The sequence below is a fragment of the Diaporthe batatas genome (genome assembly GCF_019321695.1).
Source record: "Diaporthe batatas strain CRI 302-4 chromosome Unknown Contig00004, whole genome shotgun sequence".
NCBI lineage: Eukaryota > Fungi > Ascomycota > Sordariomycetes > Diaporthales > Diaporthaceae > Diaporthe > Diaporthe batatas.
In genome coordinates, this window is record NW_025408551.1 from 2,555,354 (window position 1) to 2,578,434 (window position 23,081).

At 54.5% G+C, this 23,081-nt stretch overlaps 9 protein-coding genes across 9 annotated transcripts; 7 read left to right on the forward strand and 2 right to left on the reverse strand.

The window, feature by feature from the left end:
- Positions 1–763: 763 nt before the first annotated feature.
- On the forward strand, positions 764–1,613 carry KVR01_004486 (uncharacterized protein; the record flags this gene model as incomplete). The annotated part of the gene is made up of 2 exons (XM_044787657.1): positions 764–913; positions 987–1,613. The coding sequence occupies 2 exons, from the start codon at positions 764–766 to the stop codon at positions 1,611–1,613; spliced, it is 777 nt and encodes a 258-aa protein (XP_044646650.1).
- Positions 1,614–1,643: 30 nt separating this feature from the next.
- KVR01_004781 (uncharacterized protein) lies at positions 1,644–2,739 on the reverse strand (the record flags this gene model as incomplete). Its single annotated transcript, XM_044782102.1, has 2 exons — positions 1,644–2,056; positions 2,157–2,739. The coding sequence occupies 2 exons, from the start codon at positions 2,737–2,739 to the stop codon at positions 1,644–1,646; spliced, it is 996 nt and encodes a 331-aa protein (XP_044646945.1).
- Positions 2,740–4,827: 2,088 nt separating this feature from the next.
- KVR01_004477 (isoamyl acetate-hydrolyzing esterase) lies at positions 4,828–6,032 on the forward strand (the record flags this gene model as incomplete). The annotated part of the gene is made up of 4 exons (XM_044784347.1): positions 4,828–4,833; positions 4,903–4,999; positions 5,099–5,223; positions 5,454–6,032. The coding sequence occupies 4 exons, from the start codon at positions 4,828–4,830 to the stop codon at positions 6,030–6,032; spliced, it is 807 nt and encodes a 268-aa protein (XP_044646641.1).
- An 827-nt stretch (positions 6,033–6,859) lies between these two features.
- On the forward strand, positions 6,860–10,307 carry KVR01_004237 (uncharacterized protein). Its single transcript, XM_044790786.1, has 2 exons — positions 6,860–8,189; positions 8,262–10,307. Exons 1-2 carry the CDS (start codon positions 7,994–7,996, stop codon positions 10,148–10,150), a joined length of 2,085 nt encoding a protein of 694 aa, XP_044646401.1. The 5' UTR covers positions 6,860–7,993; the 3' UTR covers positions 10,151–10,307.
- Positions 10,308–11,940: 1,633 nt separating this feature from the next.
- Positions 11,941–15,616, reverse strand: KVR01_004114 (uncharacterized protein). The gene is made up of 6 exons (XM_044788461.1): positions 15,397–15,616; positions 14,782–15,341; positions 14,387–14,677; positions 14,204–14,314; positions 13,955–14,121; positions 11,941–13,888 (listed from the first exon to the last, which is right to left on the reverse strand). Exons 1-6 carry the CDS (start codon positions 15,596–15,598, stop codon positions 13,714–13,716), a joined length of 1,506 nt encoding a protein of 501 aa, XP_044646278.1. The 5' UTR covers positions 15,599–15,616; the 3' UTR covers positions 11,941–13,713.
- On the forward strand, positions 12,574–13,439 carry KVR01_004500 (uncharacterized protein; the record flags this gene model as incomplete). Its single annotated transcript, XM_044793946.1, has 2 exons — positions 12,574–12,614; positions 12,668–13,439. The coding sequence occupies 2 exons, from the start codon at positions 12,574–12,576 to the stop codon at positions 13,437–13,439; spliced, it is 813 nt and encodes a 270-aa protein (XP_044646664.1).
- Positions 15,617–17,030: 1,414 nt separating the features above from the next.
- On the forward strand, positions 17,031–18,233 carry KVR01_004192 (uncharacterized protein; the record flags this gene model as incomplete). The annotated part of the gene is made up of 1 exon (XM_044788676.1): positions 17,031–18,233. One exon carries the CDS (start codon positions 17,031–17,033, stop codon positions 18,231–18,233), a length of 1,203 nt encoding a protein of 400 aa, XP_044646356.1.
- A 1,428-nt stretch (positions 18,234–19,661) lies between these two features.
- On the forward strand, positions 19,662–20,267 carry KVR01_004726 (uncharacterized protein; the record flags this gene model as incomplete). Its single annotated transcript, XM_044782195.1, has 2 exons — positions 19,662–19,809; positions 19,870–20,267. The coding sequence occupies 2 exons, from the start codon at positions 19,662–19,664 to the stop codon at positions 20,265–20,267; spliced, it is 546 nt and encodes a 181-aa protein (XP_044646890.1).
- Positions 20,268–21,242: 975 nt separating this feature from the next.
- On the forward strand, positions 21,243–22,574 carry KVR01_004397 (uncharacterized protein; the record flags this gene model as incomplete). Its single annotated transcript, XM_044783023.1, has 2 exons — positions 21,243–22,121; positions 22,152–22,574. 2 exons carry the CDS (start codon positions 21,243–21,245, stop codon positions 22,572–22,574), a joined length of 1,302 nt encoding a protein of 433 aa, XP_044646561.1.
- Positions 22,575–23,081: the final 507 nt, after the last annotated feature.

Here is a 23,081-nt window from a genome sequence, read left to right on the forward strand (position 1 = left end):
AGCCGCGTACCCGCCGCATTAGACAGAAGCCTGGCTTGGCTGCTTGGACCACCTCGACTTCAAGCTTTGTGCGGGCGTCGTCGCACGACATACCCAAGGTTCCCTGACTCGTTCGATCCCTGTGGCATTCCTGCAGTCATCGTCCGTCCTTCTTCTTAAGCTCCCACCTCCGAGCTCCCTGGTCAGGCTGGTCTGAGCTCCCTAGTGTGGTTGTCCGCCTCTCTGGCCCTGGGCCCAGCTAGTCTCGCCCCAGCCTTACCAAAAGCAACCTTCATTCACGAATCACACAGCTCACCCTGCCAGCCTGCCAGCCTGCCAGCCTGCTCCACGGTCTCGACCAGCTCCGAGGCAGCCCAGCTCCGACTCCGTGTGCCAACATCGATGCCCGCAGCTGTGCGTTGTGCTGCCCCGCGGAGACTAGTGTAGCGGAGAGTGCTGTGGTAATATTTACGCGGCTCCGCAGTCATTCTCACACTCGTTGACGTCCTCTTCTCAGCCTGCTCACTTTTCCTGCACCTTTGTCTGGGCACGCCACCGGTCGGACGCCTCTACACCTGGGCGAGAGGACAGGCAGACGAGGGCCCTTTGGGATCGAGCATTGGGCTAATCGAGTCGCACGCTTACGAGGCGAAGGGCCCCTTGCACGCGCCTCGACCTCCTCGGCAACCCAAACTTAGAACTTGAGTCGAAGGGTTGGACAGACCAGAACAGACCCGGCTCGCAACATTTCCTTTTGGGGTTGCATTGGCATCTCTCGCCCCCCATGGCCACGGGTTGTGGAGCTCCTTCCCCCATAACACGAGTCTCACTCCCCTCCTCCCTAGCCGAAGCCAGGATACCACGCCTTCCGGCAACCGCGTACTACATATCAGACTTCATAAGTGAAGAGGAAGAGCGTCTCATTCTGGACAAGGTGCGCGCATCACCATTTCCCCCGCCCTTCTTCTAGTAGCCCGACTGGCGACATAGCTCACATTGGAACAAAGGTCTCAGGCGCGCCGAAGCCCAGGTGGAAGCAACTCTCTCATCGACGGCTGCAGACATGGCCGTCCGATCTGGTCCACGACAGGCTCCTCGAGGCACCCCTGCCAGCCTGGCTTGAGGAGCCAGTCGTGTCGAGGCTGCTCTCAGTGCCTCTTTCCGCTGACGACGATTCTGCCAACCTCTTCGCGCCCAGCCCTCACAAGCGCCCAAATCATGTCCTCGTCAATGAGTATCCCCCAGGAGTAGGTATCATGCCGCACAAGGACGGGGCCGCTTACCACCCGGTCGTCTGTACCATCAGCCTGGGAGCCAGCCTCTGTCTCAACATCCACTCGAGCAAGCCAGACGGCGCCCTCGATCCCGAACCCGCCTTCAGGATTCTCCAGGAGCCCCGGAGCCTACTCGTCACGACCGGCGACCTGTACACGCAGTACCTCCATGGCATCGCAGATATCGAAGCCGACGTCGGCCTTTCGCGTGAGACTGTCGCTAACTGGGACATGCTACGGGACCCGGAGGATTTCGCCAGTGGTGTCAATCAACGCTCGGTCCGGACAAGCTTGACATATCGGGATGTTCTCAAGGTCTCCAAGCTGGGGAACAACATCGGCAAGTTCCTCAAGCGGTGACAGTCCGCTCGCCGGTCCTCTATGGAAATCTCAGTACACAAACGGTATCATGATCCTCTTGTGCGCCACCTTGTCCGACCCAAACTTCTCCGCATACCAGCTCTTGGTCCCCCGGGCCGTCACACCCAGGTTCACCGCCACAAAGGCCAGCGCGGATAGCATCGTCCGGTTGAACACATGTCCCTCGGGGGCTGCGGCAATTGCCAACGACAAGTAGATCAGGCACTCGCAGGTGTAGTGGGGGCTGACGAGGTGCCGAAACATGCCTTGTTCGGGCAGGGAGTACTTCCTGAGGCCTCCCAGGTGTTTGTGACAGCGGTACTGTGAGACCCAGGCGAAGGAGAAGAGCGGCACCGCGACGGCCAGCTTGAGCAGCGCGTCATGCGTGAGCGCGCCCAGTGTTGTTGTCCAGGGGCGCAACTGGTCCTGCAGGAGGACAGCATCTGCCACAATAATAGTCAGGAAACCGAACCGAAACTCTGTGAAATCAGGCGTGCCGGGGTTTGGGCGGGGGTGGGTGGTGGTGTAGGGGGCAAAACATACCGGGTGCCTCTATCCAGATGGCCACGCTGATGCCCACGTAGAAAAGCTGCCCGAGTAGCCAGTGGACGATCCACATGGTGGACCTGGACGGCCTCGAAAACGCCCAGGACTCGTACAGCCGCCTGGCGGCCTGGAGCAGCATCAGGCACCACGCCACCACCACGGCGGCGTTGCCGTTGGGCTCGGATGATGATGTTGGGGCGAGCTCGGCCTGCCTTCGGGCTATGGAGGCCATGACGGAGCCGTCGAGGAGGTACTGGCCGGCCCAGAAGGCGGCGCACAGGATGTAGGTCGCGTAGAAGGTGAAGAACCACATGTGCGGGACCTGGCCGAGCGACGTGAGCTTCCGGACCGACCTGAGCAGGACGTCGCCGCCGTCGCCCTGTCGTCCCGCGGCCGGCGTGTTGGGTTGTTGCCCCTCACCCCGGGCGCCGTAGTTGACCAGGAGCTTCCGCTCCCTGGATGGGGTGATGGCGACGGCCAGGACGGCGCATGATGCGAGCGTGAAGCAGGCCTGGCAGAGACGTGCCGGGCTCACCGAGTTCAGCAGCTGGGCGACAGCTGCGGGAAGGAGTTGGTCCATTTTCTCGCCCTGCCCGTTGTTGTGCAACACCCGCCTGCTGCTGCTGATGCTGGTCTCGATCGTGCGTGGGTGTGTGCGTGTGCTCAATCGGATCGAGGATAGCGCCACCCGCAGCCAGCTCAATGCAGCCTCAGCATCTCCGGAGTCTGCGAGGACACCGTTATCAGATCATCTGAGGGCCTTTGTGGTTCGGCCCGGAGAGCTGGCAGCTACAACTGCGACACTAATAAAGCTAGCTGGCTGGCCTATGCTTTCCCCCTGTCTCCTGTCTCTGCCCTCCTCCACCCCTGGTCTTCCTCGGCTTGGCCTTTGCTTTTGCACTGTCTATGCACACTGTAACTGCAGCGCACTAGGGGAGGTTCCGCCGCCGTGCGTGTGCGTGTGCGTGTGCGTGGCTGATGCCAGTCAGTCAGTCTGTGTACGAAACTTTTCAGCTCTGGTTGGGTGGTTCCTCTCTTGGACAAAAACACACCTTTTCGACACGAGAGCTTCAACGTGGTCGCCAGAGCGTGTGCCTGCCTGCCTGCCTGCCCGCCTGCCTCATCTACACTATTGGCACTTCTGTCCTGCATGCAGGCGCGATCGTCCAATGCGTCTGGCTGGCTGGGTACGGTAGCCGTCGGCCGGTCCTGCCGACCCGACCCAACCTTTATCTGCGTTGTGGCAGTATGCACATGTGGCTAGGCTGGCTAGGCTGGCTGGGACGAGCGGCGACCCGGACGAACAACACACAGCAAGCACGAGTTGAACGACAACAAACCGCAGGATGCCGCAGTCAGGAACCGAACCGGTGTTTTTCTCACATGCGCGCGCCCGCCCAGGCTGGCTGGCTTTGGTCGACCAGGCAGAAGCGGTTTGGATATCACTAGCACTTCGTTTTTCGACCGGTTTCACCGCCTCTGGGGCGCACCAGCGGCGATTTGAGTCGTGCGGCCGCGGCTTGTTGTTAGTTGGCGTTTAAAAAAAAGCATCCGGCCAGCAGCAACAACTTTTCAAGCCTACTCCGTACTCATTCCTGTTGTGTGTGTGTGTAAGTCACTTACAAACAGCACTCTGGCACATATATGTATACGTACCACGTACACGACCAGGACTGTCCAGAAGCAGAAGACAAAGAGGACAGCCGTTGCAGACCCACCACACATTCTGCATTGCACTGCGGCCCGCCGGCTTGGCCTCCCATGGGCTGGCTGGCAGGGCCACGCAGCCGGCCTGTTGACGGTATGATCGCCCACGCGGAAGGAAGGGGTCGCGAATCGTGGGTTGCTGCCGGGTTATGGGAACCATGCAACCGCTGTGACCTGCTCCGGCATATCGTGAGATCCTGGGCCGGTATGTGCAACGGAGTCCTGACCGACCTGCCAACGTTCTTTTTTTTTTTTTTTTGTTTTGTTTTGACCCTCCCCAACGGGTCCTCGGAACACACACACCCCCCTTGCCCCCCTGGCTCCTGCTTCTTTTATTTGCCCTTTTTGATTTTGATTTTGATTTGTTTTCTTCCCCGGTCACTCTCTCCCTGCCGCCTACTGGCTCTCATCGAACCCATGTGTTCGGTTTGGGGCTAACGTCGGGCTGGGTCGGAGGGCGCGATGTAGGACAGACCAGACCAGCCCCGGCCCCCCGGTTCGTAACTTGGTGCTGTTGTAAGTAGTTCGTTAAGAGATTGCGGTGTATGTGTGTGTGTGATGTGTGTGATGTGAGTGGGGTTCCTTCGCTTCGGCCACGAACTCACGCTACCCGAGCGGTTGTGTCTGCGCCAGACCAGACTTCGTGCCGGGGCTCTATCTAAACTCACGCTACCCTTTTCTTTTGTCATCTAAGGCCCAGCCAGCACAGCACATGCGGCGTTCTCAAAACATATATATATCTCTCTTGACATCCCCCCCCCCCACGCTTCAGGACGTCATTTGCATAAATTTTATCACAAGACCACAAAGCGCCGCCCGACCTGTTTCTACGGAGTGCCTTGCTTCGTTCATTCTTGGGTTCCTTGCTTCTGCGGAGTTTTGGATTTTGGGCGAGGAGTTTATAACGTTCAGTGTCCGGTCAAAGCGAAATCACGGGAAACGATCAGCCACTCGGTCCACAATGGCGGTATGCAATTTATCTCCGACAGCATCGCATCACACAGAAACGTTTTTCACTCACAGATGAGAATTCCAGGCAGCGTATCCCCAGGTCGTCCTATTTGGTGACTCGCTGTTCGAGGGCTGCGTCGACGTCCAGGATGGCTTCTCCTTCTACGCCGCCCTCCAGAAACGTTTGTCTCCCCCCCCCCCCAAACCAACCAGCGGAGCCTCTCACTCCAGACCGACCTCCGATGTTACACTCGGGTTGCTGACCCGGGAAACTTTGACAGATTGCCTCCGTCGGTATGATGTCGTTAATCGGGGGTTCTCGGGATATAACACGTCCCAGGCCCTGCACATTTTCGAACAACTCTTCCCGGAGCCGGGCCCCGGCACGCCTGACATGAAGTACCTGGTAAGCCCGGCAAGGTCCCCCATGAACCAACAGCCCGCCCGCCTGCCCGCCTGCCTGCTTGCCTTGTACCACACGGCAAACCCCACAGATGGTGAAGGCTCAGGGAGAAGATGATGAGGATCAATGGTCATCACAGAAAATATACCTGCCTGCCTGCCTTACCTACCAACCTAAGAGCTAGACAGGCAAACTTGACTCACGCACCATCTGCTCACGCTCACACACAACAGGTCATCCTCCTCGGCGCCAACGACGCGGCGCTGCCGCTGGACGACGACAACCAGCACGTGCCGCTGGAGCAGTACAAGGCGAACCTGGCGCGGCTGGCGAGCCACCCCCGCGTGGCGGCGCACGGGTGCAAGGTGCTGCTGGTGACGCCGCCGCCGCTGGACGAGATCCGGCGGACCGAGGTGGACGTGGCGCAGCACGGGCGGGCGACGCGGGAGCAGGCGCGCAGCGCGGCGTACTCGGCGGCGGCGAGGGAGGTCGCGGCGGAGCTGGGGGTGGTGTGCGTCGACCTGGCCAAGGCGCTCATGGACCACGCCGTGGCCAACACGCCCGGGTGGGACGCGTCGCAGCCGCCGCTGGGGTCGGCGGCGGGCGGGCGGCGGGGGCACCTCGAGAAGCTGCTGCCCGACGGCCTGCACATGAGCGGGGAGGCGTACCGCGTGCTCTGGGGGCTGGTCGAGCCCGAGATCGAGCCGCGGTTCCCCAATGCGGATACTGTGGGCTATGCGTGGCCTGTCTGGAGGGATGCGCCGTGGTCGGAGCCGGGGATGTCTGTCCTGGAGAAGAGCTCGAGCAAGTGAGGGAGGGGAGAGACATGCTCTGCTTTTCTTGGTCTGTCTTTTGCCTTGCTCTCTTGTTATTTTTCCTCTTATTTTTGTACCCTCGTTTCTTTGGTCCAGGCAGGTTCATCGCGAGAAAGAGTCGGTATGGGGAACGCCTACACAGGTCTGGGGGTGGATGGATGGATGGATGGATGGAGTTCAATGGTGTTTGTTGAGAGAGAGTGTGTGTAGGCTGTGAGCAAGCGAGCATATACATATGAACATGCGCAAAGTCTGGTCTGGTCTACATGCGTGGCAAAGCAGACAAAGCATGGTCATCAAGCAAGCAACACAGTGGTGAGTTGAGCGGCATAGAGAGAGACAGAGCAAAAAAGAGACGGTTTATTTTTGAACATTCCATACGTGCTAATTTACGGTCAAACGTGAAGCAGCCTTTCCGGTGTCTTGGATCTCCAGCTTTTGCCCCCCGTTGCCGTCCCCCCCTCCTTGTCAGACCGGCATGGGGAACATCAGACGGAAACCTGGAGACGGAAACAAGACCAGACGGGCGGGCTGGCGGGGAGGCAGCTTAGATAAGCGATTCGCTCCGTCGGGCATCCGTAACTAAATCGAGAACGGGACTGGCTTGGCGGCCGTGGTACGTACTCCGTCAACCCGTACACACGCACCTGCACGCATATGTAGGTGCTCCGTACTCGTGTCTGGCAGAAAGTGCTGTTGGAGTAGGTGGTACTGTCTAGGTGGTTCCTTACTGTGGCAGGGCAGGCCAGACCGACCTGACCGACCTGGCTGGGATCATGCAATCGATAATAAATCACACACATCATCATCGCACAGCCTCCAACCTCCATTCCAGCCTTCCCCCAAATTGCCCGACCGCACTGCATGCCACGCATCATCATCATCATCAGCAACCTGCAGTAGACCATCTCCTCGCCTCTCTGCCTGCCTGGCCTTCCTCCCAAAACAAAACTCCGTCTCAACCAGCGAGTGATTACCGACTCCTTATCTTACATACTAGTCCAACCTTGTTTCTTCTGACCTGTCGATCGCACCTGGTCTGTCGTGTCCTGCCCGAGCCAAACTTCCGCCCTTGCTGTCTGTCCCTCTCCCGCCCTTGCCCTCGAACAGGCTCCCCCTCAACGTCCACCACAACTCGCCGTCCCTTTCCGTCAACGAAACTCAACCACCAGACCACGACGACCAGACCCAGCCCACCATCCGAACACGAACATCGCCGCTGCAGCTGTGCCTTTGCCACCTCGCCTCGGTCTGTCCCTTCCGTCGAAACATCCACACCGTGCACCAAGAAGCTCCAACGTGTCTGTGCCCCCTCGAAGGAACGCTGCACAGGATTTCCCGCCTGGCCACTCCGCCGTGAATAGCAACAACAGGCCCCAGGCGGCCATCTTCGGATCCATTTAACAATTCCCGAGCCAGATTACAACTCAGGCAGACGACCCCAGCACTAGTAGATACAAGACCGACGCTGCCTCCCGCCGCTCAACCCACCCTGCCGACGTTCGCGTTCCCAGTGCTGCCCACAGCTCTCCCGGCTTACACGCGAACGCAACCCCCGACCAACCCTGCCTCTGCGTCAGTGCTGCTGCGTACGCCACAACAGAGCCAACATTGCTGCTACCAATACCCCCCAACGCCCGGCAGGACACATCGCAGAAAAGACCTACTGGTCTTTGCGTGCGATGTGGGGGGCGTACAGTCTAGTGGTCTGATTCTCGACGATCGAGGTCGCAAACGACACCCTCTGGGGGCGGCTCCTCTGGGCTGGCTAACACGTCGGTCTCGGTTGTGCACGCACGCGTAACGGGAGAACACCGAGGACCTCAACAAACACACCGGCTCTCTTCCTTAAGCGACGCAGTTGCTGGCCTCGTCCGTTCATCGCCGCCTCCCTTGCCTCGCTCGACCGGACGGCAGTCTCCAGAGCCCATCACCCGCCCGACCTGCTCCATTCTGGCATGGATTCTCGCCTGACCCCTCAGCTCCACCAAGAACTCCACAATGTGCAGATGGAAGTGAAGCAGGTCCAGTTCATCCAGGCCAGCCATGCCGAGAGGCTGATGAGGCTCGAGAGACGCCAGACCGAGGATGCCGTCAAGTCCGTCTGGAACCCCTCTCCCTTCCCAAGCGTACTGGGGGGGACGCCCCAGCACGGTAAGCCTTTCTTTGCCTACAAGTAATTGCCTTTCACTCAGTCTAGGGCTTCGGTGCTGACACAGACCATAGGGCCAGTGCAGATGCCCAACAACGAGGTCTTCGACGACTTCGACGATGAGCAGGGTCAGAACCTCCTGGGCTCGCTTCACCTGGATGCAGACGAGGAGCCCACCCGTCGGGGCGCTGCCTCAAGGGCAAATAGTGTCCGCTTTGATGAGGCCACTCTTCACTCGTCCAATTGGGGTCAGAGTGCGCGTCACTCCGGCGAATTCGGTCCTGCCAGGCCTGGAAGTGGTCTGGGAGGGCCGACCTTGATGGAACGGTCATTCTCTCACAAGTCCGATGGACGACATAGCTCGGCGGGTCATTCGGTCCATTCATTCCACTCGGTGGCCTCCGGCAGGACTAGTAGTCTCGGTCTTGACTTGCTCCTGGGCAGCAGCAGGGATGACGATGATGATGACTCTTCGCCAATTGAGATCACCCGGCCGCCCCCAGGCCTGATGTTTCTAGGGCCCGTCCCGTCCATTGTCCGGTGCTGGCTCACAACCCAGTACGCACATGATACGCTCCAATACGCGGTTGTTTGCACCGGGTCGCAGAAATCGACCCTTGACTACTCGCTGCTGCACGAGTTGAATCTTGTGAACGAGGCTCACAGAAACATCAATGGTGTCCTGCACGCCAGTCTTCCCGTTTACTTTGCAGAGGCCACCGTGGCCCAGTCAAGCTCCCGGTCCTCCAGTCCGTCTCGCCGACAGGTTCCTTACATCAATGTGGACTTCGAGATCACAGGGGAAAACGCCGAGGCGGGTGACCAGAAGCAAGGAATTCGCATCTTCGTCGGCAGTGACACCCTGACCGCGAACAGTGCCGACCTGCTCCTGTCCCAGAATCGGATGACACTCTTTGGCAACGGTGGTGATCGTGATAGACTCTCCGTGCCCTTTGTGCGCCCTGAAGATGAGGCTACGTATAAGCACATCACCACGCTCAACGTCGTGCCGGACAAGCCAAAGCTCAATGCCAGCGCACCAGCCTTCGTGTCTGGCGACGCTCGTCCGCAGATGGGGGCGGTCGTCCCTGACCAGGCAGAGACGTCTGCCTCTCAAACCGATGTGGGCGAGTCTGAAATCACGAGCCCCTTCTCGTCGAGCACAAATCAGCAGGCTTACTCGTCAAAGAACACGGCTACCAGCGTCCCGTCTGATAGCGGCAGCGAGCGACCACAACAGAGGGGCACTGCTTCCGGCGGCGTAGAGGGCGCAGACGAAAGCAGCGGCGGCAAGGAAAACAACACCGCAGGCTCTGACGCAGGAGGAACTGCACGGCGGGACTCCACGGCAGGCATATGGGGATCCTGGCGGCAGGGGGGCGCATCGGCCGGCGGCGCCGGCGGCGACGCTGCCGCCCATCGCGGCGAGAACGGGCTGAGCGGGTACCAGCCGGCAGGCAGGGGCGGGCGCAACATGAAGATCCTCAAGCCCCAGAAGTCGGTCTCGATATCCTCGTCCTCCTCGGCGGCGGCGACCCGCAACGGCACGGGGGCAGGGGGGCTCGTCGACCAGCTAGCAGCGGCCGCGTCCCGGCCGAGCGGCGAGTTCAGCCGGCGCAAGAGCCAGGGCGCCGCGTTCGACCACCACCACCAGCAGAACGGCACTTCCTCCTCCGCGCCGGCGCCCGTGCGCTGGGACAATGTCCGGCGCAGCGTCAGTGCCGCCGCGCCTGGTAGCAGCAGCACGGTGCATGTGGGCGGGGCGCCGCCGCCGCCGACCCCGACGTCTGCCGCTTCTGTGGACAAGGAAAGCAAGCCCAAGGCGCCTGCCACGCGGTCGAACCCGGTGGGAGGGGCGTCTGCGTTTTCGTGGATGGCTGGTGGTGGTGCTGGGGCCGGTGGTGCCGGTGGTGGTGGTGGGAAGCCCATGGAGAAGCACAAGGCTCCTGCTACGCCTGTGTGAGTGGGTGGGAGTGGTTGGTAGGAAGGATCCATTGATGGCGGTGGATGGTGATGGTGGTGGATGGTGGGTGGTGGATCATAGCCTTAGTTACTGCCTGCCTACTGCCTGCCTGCCTGCCTCTACCTACATAGGTTCAAATTTTAACTATGCGCTTTGACCTGAGTAATTTATTTGAGTGATTGCCTGCTGGTGGTGGTGGTTCCATCTGAGTGAGTCCTGTTTGGTGACTTGCTTACTCCGTGGCTGCCGCAGGGTGTGTGTGTGTGTGTGTGTGCCGTTGAATGATTTGAGCTGCTATGTGTGGCCGATCCCACGTGCTGTTGTACTGCCTGGTTTCGCTTCTATTCCATATACGTTCGAAGACATACATGGCACCTTCATGCAGAGGTAAACGCTCAAGCTCAAGACTGTGCTGTTTTGGCACACCCGCTTGAAGAGCTTTGGGGGAGAGAGATACTTTTGTGTGGTGTTTGTTGTGGCAGGCAGGCAGTCAGGCAGTGCTGGGGGATACTTATTTGGTTAGGTAGGTTTTGGTCCGTGTTGTGCTGATGTGCTGGTGCTGTTCAGACCTATCTATTCTGCTTGTGTTAGTATTGCCAGGCCACCCTGCTTTCCTACAATTATGTGGGCGGTTGTTTTCTCTATACGTGTGTATACTATTGCAGACAGCACAGCACAACACAATACAACACAAGCACTGACAGGATTTGGTAGCCTTTCTATACTTGTGCTTATTTGGGCTGCCCTCTTGGTGGGTGGGGTTTTGGCATGGTATGTGCAGGGCTACTTGTTACATATATCATTACTCTGTCTGGTTTAAGAGGGGATGGACAGATGGACAGATGGAAGATATATTCAATTTAGGATACCCCCCCTACTTGCAGGATATTTCAAAATGAAATAGTGCATAAGTGCATGGTGTAGAGATAGGTAAGCCCAGGGATTCCATCGGTTACCAACTTCAAGTTGACAAGTGTAGCTTGTATGCATATCCATATTCTGACTGACATCTAACATGGGATGTCTGGCAATTATCTACTAGTGACACATGCTTGCAGAGCCTCTTTCTCATTTGGCACTGGCAACTGAAGGGAAGCGGACCTCGGAAGACTTGGAACTCAAGACTGACTACTTCATGGCTTTTCTAGCAACCGTGACAGTCCATTGACCTAACACCTTTGCTGGAACACCGGGATCTGAAACCTGACGAAGACAACCGCGGTGTACAGGGTGAGATTTCTCAAAGCTGACTTCCCTCAACACTACGTACGTCCAGACGATGATGGTTACAAGTACAGCAGATGTGAATGGAGCAGAGCAGAGGTCCAGGCAGTCTGCTTATCTAAGTTCTGGTTGATTAGTGCCAGGAAGACGGCCTCACTGCGCTTCTGTTATGTTTCTGTCCCGGATGGGAAAGGGTGTTTGTTCATTTGGTCCACCAGCCGTTACGCACTCTGTCGAAACCATGCAAGAGAGTTCCGTTCGATCAGTAAGGTCTTCTATGGCTTGACCTTGCATGGCCAGGCATTGCAAGTACAGGTCAAAGATCTCTCGCTTTACTTGGCCTGACTCCTTCCGTCTGATGCAAGTCCCCGGGGCTATGCTGTAAGCAATTGCAGGGGGTAATCTGCAGCTCTGAGTGGCCGGGGCAGGCTCCAACCACACTTTTTGATACCTCCAACACCATGTCATTTGTATGGGCTGGAAAGTCACTTGTTTACCGATGGAGGCTGTGATTGGGTCCATTCCAGCTTCATGACATGGTGAGGTGGCTGTTCGTCCGATTTGATGCTTCGTGCCCCCCATCTAGCAACCAGACGGGCCGAGCTCTTTTCTATTTAACCCTATGCTCTCGACCCCCTCCAAGCTTCCATCTTCAATCTTTCCAATACTTTACCGAGTTTTTATTCTCTTTCTGCCTCACCTTCACGAAGCCTCACACACCATCACTCAATCAGGATCCAGTCTCAAAGGCACCGATACGGTTCGGAGCAGCCCAGAACACTCCCCGTCTATATCCTGCCACTTGATATCCACGGCCACACATCCGTCTGCTGTGACCACCACGCATACAGCTTGAACCTGGTTACTATCTCGTTGGTGTGGCTTCTGGTTACCCGACCTGGAGTCTGCGAAATTCTCATACAGTCCACAATCCCTTGCTGCACAGCACTACTCAACCATGCCACCCACAATGCAATGCATTCCCACGGCACGAGTCCATCAAAAGGTGCTTAGTATGTAAGAAATCATAGCCCACCCGCACAAACAGTCAGACTCGGAGGTCTGTCACGTCACCTTCTGTTGGGACCTGAAACTCAACCTCCAGCCTCAGTGTTCTGGGGATGTTGGCAGTTCCGCCAGAAGCAAGTCTACCATCTTCGGGAGCACCATATCAAACATAGCTCCATTCATCCACTCTGATGGACCACTTGTCGATAGACTACTGGGATCGGGTGTCAACGTCAGTTCTAGCTTCAACCAGACTGGAACGTGGAGAGATCCACCCCCCGACAGGGTCAAGCAACGCGACGCGGCAGCCCCAGACTACGACTTTTTCGGAATTCCATTTGGAACACCGGGGTTTGGCATAGAGGAGCCGGTACATACACACCCCAACACGGTGTTGGTATTAAGTGCCGAGCGGCAGGCTCGCATGAATCTCACCAATCGCGAAATCCACCGCCTCATGCCTCGCGATCGTAAGATCCGTTTCAGCGTGGATGTGCGCAGCTTCTTGGACGCAGACATACCGGAAGAGGACATCTTGCTCCTCATTTGTGATGCGCGCAAGGTGGCCGAGGTGTTCACGGGGCAGCGGCTGGGCATCACCTTTGTCTACACTTCTACTCCTGGTCATGAGGTCTTCAGCATCCGCTGTGGCCGCACCCTCGCCAAGGGCATCCTTGCCCAGTTCTTCTTCCCTAGTGACCTGCCCAGGGACAGGCAGGTACTCGTTTCCTCTAGTCTGATGTATTCGGCGTACAGATTTGGAAATTTATCCAAAATTCGCCGTGTCCTCGCGCACGAGTTCACACACATCTTGGGCTTCCGCCACTGGCACGCGGGGTCTGACGATGGGGAGAAAGAGGCACCGTCAAAATTGTGGCCTGGGACGACGGATGACGATCGGAACACCATCATGTGCACTCCTTATCACAGCCTGCTGAATTTCCATGAGGAAGACTTCAGAGTCATTCGGGAGGTGTATTCGGTGAGGAATGGACACATGCTAGATGATTGCGTGGTCATTGATGTTGACCCGTATGCTAGGCGATTTATTTCTTGAATGATTTGTCATTATTGGATATCAGCAATCATAATAGAATTAAATGTTGTTGGGACATTATCAGTTAGGCCTCATTCACAACACTATAGTATACAATGTGTACTAAATATTGTGTAATCAATCTTACTACATGCAACCAACATATAAGTATATGAGTGAGTAAGGACACATGTACAATGTATACACGCTCAGCCAGCCAGCCCTCTTGGTCGATATGGTTTACCCACGGGTAACTACTTACGTATCCAACGCAAATCACAGTCTATGTATCGCTCTACGCATTGTTCATTCCTAGCACAGTGACTTGAATACCAGTAGTCTTCTTTGGCACCACAACGGTGTGGTCTTTCGCCGGCAGAACGCAGTCTATTGTAGTAGCTTCTGATAATCTCATCTTGACACGTCGGACCATATTGGCAATGAGTATATACATTTCTGCTGTGGCCAGGCTGTAATTTCACCGTGTGTTAGTGTACTATGCCAGTGCGTTTGATCGACTGATTTGTATGACATACTTGATTCCAAGGCACGACCTGGTTCCTTTTGTGAACAGCGAAATATAGCTTTCGAGGTGTACACCCTGCTCGGCAGCCCGTATCCAGCGATATGGATCAAACGACCAAGGGTCTGGAAACAGCTCTGGGTTGATATGGATGAAGTAAGTGACAGTGCTGCATGGAGTCTGCTAGTGGTATCAGTGATTATATTTTCGCGATTATAGAATCACCTGTCGTTAGGAACATGCAGGGAGAGGGCGGACTTACTCCTGAAGGAATAATCCAGTCCTTGTACTGCAATACTCTGTCTGGTGCGATGCGAGGATGACGTGATAATGTACCCAGAGACAAACGGAGGCCCTCATTAATGACACCTCGCTGTTCGAAGTGGTTAGTCGAAATTGACGCCATCTGATCAAAAATGAATTGCGTTGACAACCAGGGTCTTACTAATAACGGCAGATTCTCAAGAGTTGCCAAGGGAGGACACTCCGTTGTGTTCGGCATAACCTCCTCAATTTCTTTATAGAGTGCCGAGAAGATGCCAGGGCTGTCTAACAGATAGAACATGGTAACGCTGAGGCTCCAGGCTGTAGTCTCTGTTCCGGCAGCCAGAAACACAAATCCTTCGTCTTCTAGGCGCCCAAGGGTTCGTTCCTCGGCTGGAAGCGTGGGGTCCGCAAGCGCCGCAAACATGTTCTCGTTAGGAGCTTTGGGCTCCTTGGCATTGAGCACTTCCAACTAATGGTGAGGTTAGCGCTGGTAAGAATCCCAAGGTATTGCCTCGTAAAAGATTCCCAAATATGAAAGACGGGAATCCGTAACAGGAGAACAGTGAGACTAACGGCCATTGAGCGGATGGTGCGGTGAGTCTTCAAGATAACAGCTGTCTTGGGGGAGAAGCGCCCCACGATAGAAGGAGGGACCTTCTTGGCGTTTGTGAATCTAATGGGCAGAAACTTAAGCCAGTGGCTCAAAGCTAGCACTGCTTGCGTTGCATCCTTCAGGAGGTTCTCAGACCCGTCCCCATCCAAACAACCCATGGAAACCCCGAACGAATAATGCGAGATAGTGTCGGCAGTAAACGCCGAGTTCAGGATGTTTAAGTTGACCACAGACCCGCTGTGAGATGCCTCTCGAAGCTTCTCGATGACTCGCTCCGCTTTGTCTTGGATTAGGGGCTGAATATTGGTGATCGACCGCTTTGAAAAGAATTGACTCAGGCTGTTGCGGCGTGCCTGGTGTAGGTCATGGTCGACAGCTGCGAACATAGAATTCGTGGTACCGAGGGATCGTGTGAATCGATAGTCACCATCCACCCTTTTTGGGTTACCGGCGTATATCTCATTGTAGAACGAAGGATCACTGATATGAAGCTCGCGAGGCGTGATCCGCACAATGGGGCCTACCGACGGTCAATTCACTACGAAAATTTGGGATGGTTTGCCCGACGCACGCACCATATTTTTTATGCATCCTCTCTAACGCCCAGATAAACTCTCCATCCCGAACCACCAACCAGTAGAACTCATACAAGTGCGATGCGGCGGCGAGCTTAGGCCCAGGAAATTTGGCCAAAGGGTGGAAATACAGGTTATAGACTACCTTCAAAGCGCGGTACAACACAAACGCCAGGAGCGAAATATAGTAGACAGACAACATGATGATATAAGGGTAAACACTGACGGGTGAAACATTTGGTCTTGCTTGTTGACAATCGAGGCACATGTCCGCTGTCATTTATGTGCACACACAGCCATTACACTCAACCAAGCCCCGCACTCAAGGCCCACCTACATATGTATTTCACCGTAATTGTACTAGTTAAACTTCAACATCGTCCGGATGTGTCGTATCGCATGCAAGATCTGGCAATGCTTTGCGAGGATAGCTATATCTGCAAATCAAATATGCTTGGTCTGTGATATCATTTCTGACGTGAGATTATCTTGTGTCACCTTCCAGTCGCGGGTCAATGCGTCGCCGCCCGACGACCTTGATTCTCATGCATAACTTTCGCCGTCTTCTTGTTATCAACAAAGATGGATCCTGTTGATGATATAGTTCCGCAAGACTGCTAAATTCTTCAGCCATGGAAGCATGGATATTATTCTTCTTCTGTCTCTATCTCAGGTGGGATATAATAAGGAAGGGGAAGGCTGTGGCTGTGAAGCGGGTTCTATTCACCATCCTTACAGACGTTCGTTTGATGCGCACTCAACCCACCCGGAATGACATTTTCAGTGTATGGGGTAGTTTATCTACTTAGTTCTGGAGTACATGACAACAGATCTCTGCATTGCCTCTCACTGAAATTGTTGAGGGTCAGTCTTTCAGTGTTGAGCATTTACCACTGTACGGAGGCGCCATGCATGGTTTTGAACGTATACAGAATAGAAACGATGCTAGTTATTGAGCGCTAGTTTGAAGTCAGAAATCAAGGCAGAGTCGCCTCCGCCCTACTGTATCACACCCGCGCCGATATGAACCTTTTTCCCTGAAGACAAAGGCCGGATTCAGGTCTACCTCGGTTTTGCAAGTCATTTGAATTTGCTTTCATGACCTTGAATATAGGCACAAGTGTCATGCAGATTTCGATGTCTTGGGTCACAAAGGAAATCATTCATGTAACAGCAAATTTTAACACAGCACCTTGCTTGAGTGAGGAGACGCGTTGGTTGGAGGGATATAATGGCAGGTTTCACTGCCTTGTTCCATTCATAACTTGTGCCGAAGTTCTGCCCGCTATCGAATTATAATCAGTTAAAGGATCAGCCTGCCGTTTGCACATCCTAACAATGCAATGACACGGACAACACGGGATCCGCCGACAGCCTTAATGAACGGATATCAAGTGAGAGCATACTGAGAACAACAAAGGGCAATTTCAACTTTTGTTACCAACTTCGTACTTTTCGTTCGTCTGATTGGTTCAAGCTTCAGACACATGGTGTATATCAACATCAGGTCTGCTCTCCCCCTCCGTGTCTATTCCAAACACATCAACATTACGACGCATCCAGAAACACCACACACTCAAACAAAACACCCTCGCATTCCCATAGCAATCTTTCGGTATCGACTTTCAATCGATATGTATTACAACATGTCAGCCGTTTCTCTTGCGGCGGCTGCGGCTACGACGGCTGCGAGCCCTGCGATTCTATATGCTGCATCCTATTCTGGTGGCATCACGTCATTGGAGTTGACCAACGCGGCGTCCGGCTACACACTCAAGAATGTTTCCGTCGCAACAGAATGCGGCGCTAATCCTGTCTGGCTTGAGCACGATAAGAACAACAGTATCTTGTACTGCTCCGACGAAGCCGGCACTCTAGGCATCTTCAGGGTGCCCGCCGTAAATTCTCCGACAGCTGGTGTTTTGGAGGCTTTGACGGAGATGGGCACATCCTATGCTCCAGTGGCCAGTACTCGTTTCAATATATCAGACCAGCCAGCCATCGCGTTTGCGAACTACGGCTCACCCGATGGAGGCCCGCCCGGTCCCGCAGGAATCTCGGCATACACGATAAAGGATAACGGAGTCCTTCGGCACCGGTTCAATATGACCGTGCATTACCCGGTCTCAGGCCCCAACAAAGAGCGCCAGAGTGCAGCGCACATCCACCAGGTCGTTCTCGACCCGACTGGCAACTTCATGGTGGCCCCGGACCTCGGCTATGACTCCGTGCATGTCTTCAGCCTCCGTAACGCCTCTAACCTGTTCACACAACTCGATGACGTGAGCCTCGAGCCTGGCTCGGGGCCTCGCCACGGCGTCTTCCAAACTTCTGGAAAGGACACCTTCTTCCACGTGGTGAGTGAGCTGGCAAACAACATCACCTCCTTTAATGTCACCTACGATGGTGAGAACCGCATGAGCATGACCGAAATTGGTAAGGTCAGCACCTTTGGCAACAAGGCTGTTCCGAGTGGGGCCTTGGCAGGTGAGATCATTCTCTCAGGTGGGTATATCACGGTCTCCAACCGCCTGGACAACTCCTTCACCATCCCCAGCCTTGACCCGAGCATCGCTGATTCCGAACAATCCGACTCTCTTGCCGTGTTCAAGGTCGGCGACGAAGGCGAGCTTTCTTTTGTAAACCTCTACCCGGTCGGGTGCCAAAGCCCCCGCCAGATCCAGGCCAATAAGGACGGCTCTCTCATTGCCGCTGCATGCATGGCCAACAACCGCGTTGTCGTGATGCGGCGAAACAGTACAACTGGTGAGATCGGCCAATTTGTGGCTAATTATACTCTGCCCGGTGCCACTTACGTTCAATGGGATGAAGTGTAACTTCATCCCACGGCTGCTACTGGTATTCCCGACTCTTCTTTCAATTTGCTTCTGGCGCATTTCTTAGTAACATCGACATTCTCGATGAATAGACTTTTTCATTGTTCATCTCTAGGTTGTTCCACGTTTCCTAATTGGCTAATGTGCCGCTTTTGCTCATTCCATTCGTGTGAAAAATGCATACCTCCAGCAATGATACTCGGATCCCTGGAATATACCACCAGGACATTATCTATACGATCCCGTGGTCAGTTTCTTTCTCGGCGTTGCCGAGTGCCACATTTCTGTTACCTGACGGCTTGGGAGACAGTATTCATGTGACAGGTTAAAATCCACTTTTCATCTGCGGGAGCATTTCGTAACCAGAACCAACTGCATGAAGGGATGGCCGGTCCACGGGTGTTCGGCGCGTGATACGAAGGCCAACTGTAGGGTGCACATGCATGGATGCAATCAGCAGGACGGGAGTATCCCGGACATAGCGAAGACATTTTGCGTATGTGGTGTGATCGAACAGGGTTTGACTTAGTTCACATAGTTGAAACGACGTCTTGGACACGAAGAATGAGGTACTTCTGCACACATTGTAGTGCATCAGTGGCAACCCGGCATTTGCTATCGGTCTGTTGGCCAACAACATTACGTCAGAAAGGGAAGACCCGGAAGGCTTCAGGCAGGAATATCTGCTTATCATGTCCTGTTGGCAGTGTCATTATTTCATGCAAATGTGGATCTGAGGGAGGCCAGATTGGACTACACCAATGACTTGAGCTCGTTTGGCCAGTCGATTGAGATTCGGATGGACCAAGATTGGAGAGTTCGAAAGCCATTTTATCTCACAAGCATAAGTAAAGAAGGGCATGGCCACATAAACTGCTCTGTGGTGACATATGCTTGAGACTTATCTTCAGTTACAGATTTACACGTCTTTGCCTCCCCTGACCGAAACCATGGCCTCACCACCAGAATATGTGTTCACAAGAGATGTCTGGGACGATAACCGGTCTGTACTACGTAGAATGACTTTTGGTATCTCCTGACCGTCAATACTAGATGGGACCTGACTGTTTTGTAATAGCATTAATCTACAGCACTACATGTGGGTTCAGCTTTTTGGCTACCACCTTCATCCGAGCATTCCTATAGATGCTTCTTCGACCGTCAGAATTGCCGATGTTGGCACCGGAACTGGGTGTGTATCCTCTTCTTCCCATCGTGCAACACTGAAAGGATCAGCCCCCATCCTCTTTGAACAGCGGTCGAGCAAGGAGTTGGACGTGGCTTTTGGGGTGCTCAAATGAGCTGACAGCTGGTTCATCGACAGTATCTGGCTGATGGATCTGGCTCAAAAATTGCCCGACACGGTCCGTCTCGATGGGCTAGATGTATCGTTGGATGCAACACCCCCTGCTGCGTCTCTTCCGCCCAATGTTACGCTGCAGCAGTGGGATATTAAGGTCCCCCCCCCCCGGTGCTTTGGTTGGGCAATACGACATCGTCCATGTGCGCAACTTCGCCTTTGTTTTGCAGGACCCAGATATTCCGCGCGTTCTGCGCAACGTCGTTGATCTGCTAAGTGAGTAGAAAAAAATCCCTGCAAACTACAATACTCGAAGATCTGATAAGGGAAATGCAGAACCCGGCGGCTATCTCCAATGGGGCGAGGCCGATGTATCATCCTTCCGAATCGAGACGGTCGACTCGGCTTCCAAGACCGATTCATTGCGCCGTCTCCTGGAGTTGTCCCAAAGCCAGGACTCGCGGCTAGCTCCCACCTGGGTCCCAAACATGCCGAAGCTGTTTGTGGACGCTGGTCTGAAGAATACAATTTCCGATGTTCGCGATGCACCCCCCTACATGGCCTTCTTAATGCATGAGTGTGGTCTGATGATCCACGAGTTGGTTGCGAGGCAGACTGGGAACCAAGAGGTAGCAAAAGCTCTGCAATCCCTGATGGCCGAGGTGGTCGAGGAGACCAAGCGTGGAGCCTGGTGGGCATTCACCCGGTGGACTGTCCTTGCAACCAAGTCCTAGGTCAAGACCCCGGGACGATTGACGCCAGCTGTAGCCATTTCAGCTGCAGGGTTTTGGAAATACTATTGCTCCGTCGGGAATTTGTCTAAACAGTAGTATGGATGGCTGGAAAGAATTGAGGTAATACATTACCGATAGAATCGGACTTGCTTGGCCCCCTTACTCACGTGTGTCGTGGCATTCTCCAAGTCGTGGTGAGGAATGCTACTTTCTTTGCAGAATTGAGACCTCGGGGGGCATATGAAGGGGCGGTAGCATTGAATTCTTTCTGTAAATTCGAATCCCACCGTCTGCCTATTCGGAAGATTGGTCAAAGACAGATGGCAACAGGTACCTAGGTAGGTAGAGACAGGGGTGGGACACAAGCGACGTACTACTTTACTTGCGATGTTTTGTGCCTTCCTTTGTTGGCCGTTGGATGTCGGTACACCGCGTACATATCCTTACCATCCTAGTGGTAGAATGTTACACTACAGTCAACCCGGAAAGCTTGAATCACAGATCTCCGAATATAGCGTGCCACCGGTGCCAGATATATTAACTTTTGCGGGGGTTCACGGCCCGAGTAATGTCGTTCCACGGGGCGTCAGGCGACTTTGGACCTAGTGCGATTTTCACGGCAAACTCCTAGCATGATGTTACCCCCTATTTACAAACACATTGAAGTACTTAATCAATCTTCAGTGAAGGACTGAGCTTGACGCCGGAACTTTTATAATGAGGTGGGTACGCGTTACATCCACTAAACCAGGCGCACTTTCATTGTGTTACAGGGGAAGGACTGCAGCGTGATTGCACAAAGGCGGACCTGATGAGTGATGGATTAATCTTGTTCAAGTCCGAGCCAATCCAAATTTTGTGCCCCTATGCCTGTTGAGACTTCGAGCAGATAGAATATAGAAATGGCGTTTTCCTTGGCGTGACTAGGGAGACATTCCTACATCACACTATCATTCTGACCCTAACTATTCAATCATGCTTCACTCCATCATTACTGCTGTCGCCCTCCTGGGCTGCCTCGCGCGAGGCCAGCTCTCTGGCAAGGTCGGGCCGACCACCGACTTTGCGAGTAAAGCAGCAAAGAAAGTCTGCAATGTCCTGGATTACGGTGCCGTGGCCGACGGAAAGACAGATCTTGGTCCACCTCTCACAAGTGCCTGGGTCGACTGCAGGAAGGGCGGCCTGGTCTATATACCTCCAGGTACCTTTGCCATGAGTACCTGGGCGTCCCTGAGAAGTGGCCAGGGAGCAGCATTGCAGCTCGATGGTATCATCCAAAGAACCGGGACCGACGGTGGCAACATGATTTCTTTTCAAAGCTGTGATGACCTCGAAATCTTCAGTGGCAACTCCAAAGGCGCAATCCAGGGCTTCGGATACCAATTCCTTTCGCAAGGAAACTATGGCCCTCGCTTCATACGCCTGACGGGGGTGACGAACTTCTCTATGCATGGTTTCGCCTTGGTCGACTCACCTTCATACTACTTGGTTTTCGACAGTTCCAGCAATGGGGAAATCTACAATATGATCCTACGGGGCATCACGGTTGGGATGACTGATGCCATTGACATCTGGGGCAACAATATCTGGGTTCACGACGTCGAGATCACAAACGGAGACGAATGTGTCACTATCAAGTCACCGGCCAACAACATTCTTGTGGAGGACGTCCACTGCAATATAAGTGGTGGATGTGCGATTGGGTCCCTCGGTCTTGATACGAACATCTCCACTGTACAATACAAAAACATCTACTTGAATCAAGCAGACGGAGCGTATGTAAAGACAAACGGCGGCAGCGGGACGGTGGACTCGATCACCTGGGAGAACATCATCAACAACGGCGGCTCATACGTCTTGGCAGTCAACGAAGCCTGGGGCAAGGACAGCGGTGGGGCCGGCGTCCAACTGAGCAACCTCACATTCAGGAACTGGCACGGATACAACAGTGATTCAAAGCGCCCTACGATCAGGCTGCAGTGCGATGACTCTGTGCCCTGCACTGGCCTCACCGTTGACAATGTCAACCTTTGGACCAGCGATGGAAGCAATGAGGTTACCTGGGTATGCCAGAGCGCTTATGGAACTGGGGCCTGTCTGCGCAATTCAGGCAGTGCGTCGTATGCCGCAAGCTACACGACTATCAAGACGGCGCCGGCCTACGCGGCATCGACAATGCCGAATGACCTCAAGAGCGCATTCCCTAGTACGGCATCATTCACCATTCCCCCAGTTCCTACCACATTCTATCCTGGGAAGGCTCCGGCATCCACTCTTTTGAGTCTATCCGGACCTGGTGGTCAATGATTCTCTGCGTGGTATTGCAAGATGTAAATATTTAGCGGAAGATTCCATACGTAAACTACCTAGGCACATATTGACCTGCATCTCGTCGCAACTGCACCAATTTCAATTGTTTCAGTGCTTTGATCGGCTGTCAAGTCAATGGCACTACATTCAGTGTACTGGGTGTGGTGAGTGGCCAACCTGGCCCACATGCAGGTACCCTGCACGAAGCCGCGTCTCCCTGCCTTTGGGACGAGGTCACATAGGGAAAGCGGCCTCTCCTCGTCTCGATGAGTTGTTGACAGTTGTGTCGAAAGATCAGATTCGGCTCCTTATTATCAACGTTTAAAGTCTGAATTCACTCATGTGGATACGAAATAGTGGCACCATTCAGAATGCTACCATAACACATGCTAGATACATCAGCCAACTTGTCAAGCATCGCTCTCGACTTGATGCCCCGCAAGTGTCTCACAGCCCTCACTGGCAGGGATGGTGGCCAGCATCTTAACTCCCCTCCACCCAGTC

Bases quoted from the DNA above. Each gene is read 5' to 3' on its own strand.
- KVR01_004237 (XM_044790786.1), top strand. From the start codon at position 7,994: ATGGATTCTCGCCTGACCCCTCAGCTCCACCAAGAACTCCACAATGTG. The intron at 8,190-8,261 runs GTAAGCCTTTCT...CACAGACCATAG, and splicing joins GGGGGGGACGCCCCAGCACG to GGCCAGTGCAGATGCCCAAC.
- KVR01_004114 (XM_044788461.1), bottom strand. From the start codon at position 15,598: ATGTTGTCTGTCTACTATATTTCGCTCCTGGCGTTTGTGTTGTACCGC. The intron at 14,678-14,781 runs GTTAGTCTCACT...CCTCACCATTAG, and splicing joins GCACCATCCGCTCAATGGCC to TTGGAAGTGCTCAATGCCAA. The intron at 13,889-13,954 runs GTATGTCATACA...GTGAAATTACAG, and splicing joins AGGTCGTGCCTTGGAATCAA to CCTGGCCACAGCAGAAATGT.